This window comes from Pristiophorus japonicus, chromosome 11, assembly GCF_044704955.1.
Source record: "Pristiophorus japonicus isolate sPriJap1 chromosome 11, sPriJap1.hap1, whole genome shotgun sequence".
Classification (NCBI taxonomy): domain Eukaryota; kingdom Metazoa; phylum Chordata; class Chondrichthyes; family Pristiophoridae; genus Pristiophorus; species Pristiophorus japonicus.
The window spans coordinates 220,062,022-220,070,523 of NC_091987.1; the positions used below are offsets into that span (position 1 = coordinate 220,062,022).

The following is an 8,502-nucleotide window of genomic DNA, read 5'->3' on the forward strand; positions in this document are numbered from 1 at the left end:
GGGGGGACGTTGAGGAGGGGGAGTGTGGGGGGGGACGTTGAGGAGGGGAAGTGGGGGGGCAACGTTGAGGAGTGGAGGGGGACGTTGAGGAGGGGGAGTGGGGGGGGGACGTTGAGGAGGGGGAGTGGGGGGGGGACGTTGAGGAGGGGGAGTGGGGGGGGGACGTTGAGGAGGGGGAGTGGAGGGGGACGTTGAGGAGGGGGAGTGGGGGGCTGTGTTGAGGAGGGGGAGTGGGGGGGCAACATTGATGAGGGGGAGTGGGGGGGCAACGTTGAGGAGGGAGAGTGGGGGGGGAAGTTGAAAAGGGTGTGTGGAGAACCGGTTGAGGAGGGGGAGTGGGGGGGGAGAGAACTGGTTGGGGGGGGGGACATTGAGGAGGGGGAGTGGGGGGGGCAATGTTGATGGGGAGTGGGGGGGGCAACGTTGAGGAGTTTGGGGGGGGACGTTGAGGAGGGGAAGTAGGGGGGGGAAACGTTGAGGTGGGGGGGGAACGTTGAGGAGGGGGAGTGGGGGGGGACGTTGAGGGGGAGTGTGGGGGGAAACGTTGAGGGGGGGGGCGTTGAGGAGGGGGAGTGGGGGGGGAACGTTGAGGAGGATTGAGGAGTTGGGGGGGGACGTTGAGGAGGGGAAGTGGGGGGGGGGAACGTTGAGGGGGAGTGTGGGGGGGCACGTTGAGGGGGAGTGTGGGGGGGCACGTTGAGGGGGAGTGTGGGGGGGTACGTTGAGGGGGAGTGTGGGGGGGCACGTTGAGGGGGAGTGTGGGGGGGCACGTTGAGGAGAGGGAGTGGGGGCGGGGACGTTGAGGAGGGGGAGTGGGGGGGGGAACGTTGAGGGGGAGTGGGGGGGGGGAATGTTGAGAAAGGGGAGTGGGGGAGACACGTGGGGGGGGGAATGTTGAGGGGGGGGGATGTTGAGGGGGAGTGGGGGGGGGTATTGAGGAGGGGAGTGGGGGGGCAACGTTGAGGAGGGGGAGTGGGGGGGGCAACGTTGAGGAGGGGGAGTGGGGGGCAACGTTGAGGAGGGGGAGTGAGGGGGGGGGGGACGTTGAGGAGGAGGAGTAGGGGGGGAGAACCGGTTGAGGAGGGGGAGTGGGGGGGGGGGGAAGAGAACCGGTTGAGGGGGGGGACGTTGAGGAGGGCGAGTGGGGGGGGACGTTGAGGAGGGCAAGTGGGGGGGGACGTTGTGGGGGGGGACGTTGAGGGTGAGTGTGGGGGGGGACGTTGAGGGTGAGTGTGGGGAGGACGTTGAGGAGGGGGAGTGGGGGGGGACGTTGAGGAGGGGGAGTGGGGGGGGACGTTGAGGAGAGGGAGTGGGGGGGGGAACGTTGAGGAGGGGGAGTGGGGGGGGACGTTGAGGAGGGGGAGTGGGGGGGGACGTTGAGGAGAGGGAGTGGGGGGGGGAACGTTGAGGAGGGGGAGTGGGGGGGGACGTTGAGGAGGGGGAGTGGGGGGGCAACGTTGAGGAGGGGAAGTGGGGGGGCAACGTTGAGGAGGGGGAGTGGGGGGGGGATGTTGAGGGGGAGTGGGGGGGGGAATGTTGAGGGGGAGTGGGGGGGGACACGAGGAGGGGGAGTGGGGTGGGACGTTGAGGAGGGGGAATGGGGGGGGGACGTTGTGGGGGAGGGGGGACGTTGAGGAGGGGGAGTGGGGGGGCAACTTTGAGGAGGGGGCGTGGGGGGGCAACGTTGAGGAGTGGGGGGGGGATGTTGAGGGGGAGTGGGGGGGGAATATTGAGGAGGGGAGTGGGGGGGGGGAATGTTGAAGTGGGGGGGGGAATGTTGAGGGGGAGTGGGGGGGGGAATGTTGAGGGGGAGTGGGGGGGGGAATGTTGAGGGGGAGTGGGGGGGGGACACGAGGAGGGGGAGTGGGGTGGGGCGTTGAGGAGGGGGAGTGGGGGAGGGGGGACGTTGAGGGGGAGTGGGGGAGGGGGGACCTTGAGGGGGAGTGGGGGGGGGGAACGTTGAGGAGGGGGAGTGGGGGGGGACGTTGAGGAGGGGGAGGAGGAGGAGTGGGGGTGGGGGACCGGTGGGGGTGGGGGGGAGAACCGGTTGAGGGGGGGGGGACATTGAGGAGGGTGAGTGGGGAGGGGGAACGTTGAGGAGGGGGAATGGAGTGGGGGGGGGGAACGTTGAGGGGGAGTGGGGGGGGGGACGTTGAGGAGGGTGAGTGGGGGGGTGGACGTTGAGGAGGGGGAGTGGGGGGGGACGTTGAGGAGGGGGAGTGGGGGGGGACGTTGAGGAGGGGGAGTGGGGGGGGACGTTGAGGAGGGGGAGTGGGGGGGGACGTTGAGGAGGGGGAGTGGGGAGGGGGGACGTTGAGGAGTGGGAGTGGGGGGGGACGTTGAGGAGGGTGAGTGGGGGGGAGGACGTTGAGGAGGGGGAGTGGGGGGGGACGTTGAGGAGGGGGAGTGGGGGGGGACGTTGAGGAGGGGGAGTGGGGGGGGACGTTGAGGAGGGGGAGTGGGGGGGGACGTTGAGGGGGAGTGGGGAGGGGGGACGTTGAGGAGTGGGGGGGAACGTTGAGGAGGGTGAGTGGGGGGGGACGTTGAGGGTGAGTGGGGGGGAGGACGTTGAGGAGGGGGAGTGGGGGGGACGTTGAGGAGGGGGAGTGGGGGGGGACGTTGAGGAGGGGGAATGGGGTGGGGAGAACCGGTTGAGGAGGGGGTGGGGGGGAGAACCGGTTGAGGGGGGGGGACATTGAGGAGGGTGAGTGGGGAGGGGGAACGTTGAGGAGGGGGAGTGGGGGGGGACGTTGAGGAGGGGGAGTGGGGGGAACCTTGAGGGGTAGTGGGGGGGGGAATGTTGAGGAGGGGGAATGGGGGGGGGACGTTGAGGAGGGGGAGTGGGGGGGGGACGTTGAGGAGGGTGAGTGGGGGGGGGACGTTGAGGAGGGTGAGTGGGGGGGGGGACGTTGAGGGGGAGTGGGGGTGGGGACCGGTTGAGGAGGGGGTGTGCGGTTGGGGGGGGAGAACCGGTTGAGGGGGGGGGCATTGAGGAGGGGGAGTGGGGAGGGGGAACGTTGAGGAGGGGGAGTGGGGGGGGACGTTGAGGAGGGGGAGTGGGGGGGGGACGTTGAGGAGGGTGAGTGGGGGGGGGGACGTTGAGGGTGAGTGGGGGGAGGACATTGAGGAGGGGGAGTGGGGGGGAAGTTGAGGAGGGGGAGTGGGGGGGGAAGTTGAGGAGGGGGAGTGGGGGGGGAAGTTGAGGAGGGGGAGTGGGGTGGGGAGAACCGGTTGAGGAGGGGGAGTGGGGGGGGGAGAGAACCGGTTGAGGAGGGGGGGGACATTGAGGAGGGGAAGTGGGGGAGGCAATGTTGAGGGGGAGTGGGGGGGGGAACGTTGAGGGGGAGTGGGGGGGGACGTTTAGGAGAGGGAGTGGGGGGGGGGACGTTGAGGAGGGGGAGTGGGGGGGGGACGTTGAGGAGGGGGAGTGGGGGGGGGACGTTGAGGAGGGGGAGTGGGGGGGAACGTTGAGGAGGATTGAGGAGTTGGGGGTGACGTTGAGGAGGGGGAGTGGGGGGGGAACGTTGAGGAGGGGGAGTGGGGGGGGACGTTGAGGGGGAGTGTGGGGGGGAAACGTTGAGGGGGAGTGTGGGGGGGACGTTGAGGGGGAGTGTGGGGGGGAAACGTTGAGGGGGAGTGGGGGGGGGACGTTGAGGAGGGGGTGTGGGGGGGGAACGTTGAGGAGGGGGAGTGGGGGGGGATGTTGAGGGGGATTGGGGGGGGAGACACGTTGAGGAGGGGGAGTGGGGGGGGAACGTTGAGGGCGAGTGGGGGGGGGAATATTGAGGAGGGGAGTGGGGGGGGGGGAATGTTGAGGAGGGGGAGTGGGGGGGGAGACACGTTGAGGAGGGGGAGACGTTGAGGAGGGGGATTGGGGGGGGAACGTTGAGGAGGGGAAGTGGGGGGGCAATGTTGAGGAGGGGGAGTGGGGGGGGATGTTGAGGGGGATTGGGGGGGGAATATTGAGGAGGGGAGTGGGGGGGGGGGAATGTTGAGGAGGGGGAGTGGGGGGGGAATGTTGAGGAGTGGGGGGGGGAATGTTGAGGAGGGGGAGTGGGGAGGGGGGGGAATGTTGAGGGGGAGTGGGGGGGGACACGAGGAGGGGGAGTGGAGTGGGACGTTGAGGAGGGGGAGTGGGGTGGGATGTTGAGGAGGGGGAGTGGGGGGGGGGGAACGTTGAGGGGGAGTGGGGGGGGGGGACGTTGAGGAGGAGGAGGAGTGGGGAGGGGGAACGTTGAGGAGGGGGAGTGGGGGGGGGAGAACATTGAGGAGGGGGAATGGGGGGAGGTAACGTTGAGGGGGAGTGGGGGGGTAACGTTGAGGGGGAGTGGGGGGGTAACGTTGAGGGGGAGTGGGGGGGGGACGTTGAGGAGGGTGAGTGGGGGGGGGACGTTGAGGAGGGGGAGTGGGGGGGACGTTGAGGGTGAGTGGGGGGGAGGACGTTGAGGAGGGTGAGTGGGGGGGGACGTTGAGGAGGGGAGTGGGGGGGGACGTTGAGGGTGAGTGGGGGGGAGGACGTTGAGGAGGGTGAGTGGGGGGGAGGACGTTGAGGAGGGTGAGTGGGGGGGGGACGTTGAGGAGGGGGAGTGGGGGGGAAGTTGAGGAGGGGGAATGGGGTGGGGAGAACCGGTTGAGGAGGGGGGCGACATTGAGGAGGGGGAGTGGGGGAGGCAATGTTGAGGGGGAGTGGGGGGGGGCAACGTTGAGGAGGATTGAGGAGTTTGGGGGGTGACGTTGAGGAGGGGGAGTGGGGGGGGCAACGTTGAGGAGGGGGAGTGGGGGGGAACGTTGAGGGGGAGTGGGGGGGGACGTTGAGGAGGGGTAGTGGGGGGGGAACGTTGAGGAGGGGGAGTGGGGGGGATGTTGAGGGGGATTGGGGGGGGGAACGTTGAGGAGGGGGAGTGGGTGGGCAACATTGAGGAGTGGGAGTGGGGGGGGGAGTGGGGGGGGAATATTGAGGAGGGGGAGTGGGGGGGTGGCATGTTGAGGGGGAGTGGGGGGGGGAACGTTGAGGGCGAGTGGGGGGGGAGACACGTTGAGGAGGTGGAGTGGGGGGGAATGTTGAGGAGGGGGAGTGGGGGGGGGATGTTGTGGGGGGGGGAATATTGGGGAGGGGAGTGGGGGGGGGGAATGTTGAGTGGGGGGGGGGAATGTTGAGGAGGGGGAGTGGGGAGGGGTGGGAATGTTGAGGGGGAGTGGGGGGGGGGAATGTTGAGGGGGGGGACCCGAGGAGGGGGAGTGGGGTGTGACGTTGAGGAGGGGGAGTGGGGTGGGACGTTGTGGGGGAGGGGGGACGTTGAGGAGGGGGAGTGGGGGGGCAACATTGAGGAGGGGGAATGGGGGGGCAACGTTGAGTGGGGGGGGGAGATGTTGAGGGGGAGTGGGGGGTGGGGAATGTTGAGGAGGGGGAGTGGGGGGGGACGTTGAGGAGAGGGAGTGGGGGGGGGACGTTGAGGAGAGGGAGGGAGTGGGGGGGGGACGTTGAGGAGGGAGAGGGGGAGTGGGGGGGGGACGTTGAGGAGAGGGAGGGAGTGGGGGGGGGGGACGTTGAGGAGGGAGAGGGGGAGTGGGGGGGGGACGTTGAGGAGGGGGAGTGGGGGGGGGGACGTTGAGGAGAGGGAGGGAGTGGGGGGGGGGACGTTGAGGAGAGGGAGGGAGTGGGGGGGGGGGACGTTGAGGAGGGGGAGTGGGGGGGGGGACGTTGAGGAGGGGGAGTGGGGTGGGGGGGATGCTGAGGAGGGGGAGTGGGGGGGGGACGTTGAGGAGGGGGAGTGGGGGCGGGACGTGGGGGAGGGGGAGTGGGGGGGGGACGTTGAGGGGGAGTGGGGGGGGGGACGTTGAGGAGGGGGAGTGGGGGGGGGGACGTTGAGGAGGGGGAGGGGGAGTGGGGGGGGGGGACGTTGAGGAGGGGGAGTGGGGGGGGGGACGTTGAGGAGGGGGAGGGGGAGTGGGGGGGGGGGACGTTGAGGAGGGGGAGTGGGGGGGGGACGTTGAGGAGGGGGAGTGGGGGGGGGGGACGTTGAGGAGGGGGAGTGGGGGGGGGGACGTTGAGGAGGGGGAGGGGGAGTGGGGGGGGGGGACGTTGAGGAGGGGGAGTGGGGGGGGGGGACGTTGAGGAGGGGGAGTGGGGGGGGGGACGTTGAGGAGGGGGAGGGGGAGTGGGGGGGGGGCGGGACGTTGAGGAGGGGGAGTGGGGGGGGGACGTTGAGGAGGGGGAGTGGGGGGGGGGCGTTGAGGAGGGGCAGTGGAGGGGGGGGGGGGACCGGTTGAGGAGGGGGGGGAACCGGTTGAGGGGGGGGAACCAATTGAGGAGGGGGAGTGAGGGGGAGAAACCTTGAGGAGTGGGAGGGGAACGTTGAGGGGGAGTGGGCGGCGAACATTGAGGGGGAGTGGGGGGGGGTATGTTGAGGAGGGGGAGTGGGGGGGGACGGGGAGTGGGGGGGGATGTTGAGGGGGAGTGGAGGGGGACATTGAGGGTGAGTGGGTGGGGGGGGACGTTGTGGCGGGGGAGTGAGGGGGGGAGCTTTGAGGAGGGGCAGTGGAGGGGGGGGGGGACCGGTTGAGGAGGGGGGGGAACCGGTTGAGGGGGGGGTAACCGGTTGAGGGGGGGGAACCAATTGAGGAGGGGGAGTGAGGGGGGAACCGGTTCAGGAGGGGGATTTGGGGGGGGGGGGAACGTTGAGGAGGGGGAATGTGGGGGGGGGGGCGGGACGTTGAGGAGGGGCAATTGGGGGGGGGTACGTTGAGGGGGGAGGGGGAGTACGTTGAGGAGGGGGAGGGGTGGGGACCGGTTGAGGAGGGGGAGGGATGGGGACCGGTTGAGGAGGGGGAGGGGTGGGGACCGGTTGAGGAGGGGGATTGGGGGGGACTGGGGGAGGGGGGGGGGAAACCGGTTGAGGAGAGGAAGGGGGGGGGGAAACTGGTTGAGGAGGGGAAGGGGGAGGGGGAAACCGGTAGTTGGGGGAGGGGGAAACCGGTTGAGGGAGGGGGATTGGGGGGGACTGGTGGAGGGGGGGGGAAACCGGTTGAGGAGAGGGAGGGGGGGATACCGGTTGAGGAGGGGGATGGGGGGGGACCGGGGAAACTGGTTGAGGACGGGGAGTGGGGGGGAGGGGGAAACCGGTGGAGGGGGGGGACCGGTTGAGGAGGGGGAGTGAGTGGCTGGGATTCTCCCTCGGTTGTTGACCCCTGATTGACCTGTTGCCCTCCTCAGGTGTGGATGCTTCAATCTTTGAGACAATGCAAGTGTCGGAGGACGTGCCGCGATGTCGGTTGAGCAGCGACAGATGGAAGAGTTGTATCTGCCATTACTCGTTGTGTGTGGAATGGTACCCCTGCTTCCTGAAATACTGCCGGACAAAAGATCCCACTGGGAAACCAGCTCCTACAAATGTGGCATCAAAAGTTGTCAGAAGTGCTCCCACTTTGACTTTTATGTCCCACAGAAACAGCTGTGTCTGTGGGATGAGGATACTTAACCCTCTCTGCCCAACCCAGCGCGGGAGGGGTGCCAGCAGACCCAGCGTCCATCCTTGCGGGGGTCGATGCGGGAGTGGCTGGTGGGGGGGTCACTGGGGCTGGGCGGAGGTTGCCATGGTTACTGGGGCTGGGGTTTGGGCGCCTTGGTACCCCTTGTACGGGGGAAGTGTGGGTGCAGGAGCTCGGGTGGGTGAGACCCTGAATACCTTCGCTTGCTGCTTTCTGAAGGACTGCTATCTGCATTTAGCCCAATCTCTGAACTGATGTACCCTTGGGGTTTTGGAGGATTAATTAATGTCTTGTCACTAATCTCCCTCCTCTAGCAGTTAATTTGAAAGTTAGTTACTGCTGTGCCCTGTTTTACCAGAGTTTGGTTGCTGACATTAATCCGGGCTTGAAGTGGCTCCAGGTCCTTTTGCAAAAATGGACATTCTGCGGAAAACCCATTTGGGCCTCTCGCTAATCTTAGAAACTTTGGTCACCGGCTTCAAAGGCCAAATCCTCTTGAATGTTTTTCACATTTGATGAGCTAATTGAGGCATCCCTTGGAGGGGTCGGGGGGCAGAGCCGTGTGTCACCGAGTTGTCCCTTCCCTGCTCGGAGACGGGCAGACTTTCCCAACAACGTTCCGTGGGGCAGCGAAGTCTTTGGGGAACACGCTTACTCATCGCTAGACTCGGGTCCCAGTTATTTATCTGTTGAGATGCCATGAATAGTATTATCCACTATCCCGGTTTTGGTATTTGGTGGCAGTCATTTCACTCACATTCCTGATCCAGAATGGCCCTTATTTCAGGTCGCTCTGTCTGGTGGGGGAGCTTCTGCTAAAGTCCTGATCTTGGTTGATTCCATTGTTGGGGTCTCGCTGCACAGGAACAGCGAGCGGTTTGAAGGAGAATGTCATTTTGCTGTAATGTCGGGCAGTTACAGCAGTTGCCAAGCCATGGACCTACAGGACGGGACAAGTTGTAAATTAGCAGCCTACCGAAAGGAACCAAATGTGCTGCAGTTTGTGGGTGTTGC

The 8,502-nt window shown here is 67.1% G+C and overlaps 1 protein-coding gene across 1 annotated transcript in view; it reads left to right on the forward strand.

Annotated features, from left to right (window-relative positions):
* LOC139275949 (out at first protein homolog) overlaps positions 1-7,537 on the forward strand; it is a 31,969-nt gene extending 24,432 nt beyond the window's left edge. Inside the window, 2 exon segments of the mRNA XM_070893189.1 lie at positions 7,214-7,372; positions 7,375-7,537. Coding sequence (XP_070749290.1) covers positions 7,214-7,372; positions 7,375-7,478 — 263 coding nt within the window. The 3' untranslated portion in view covers positions 7,479-7,537.
* Positions 7,538-8,502: the final 965 nt, after the last annotated feature.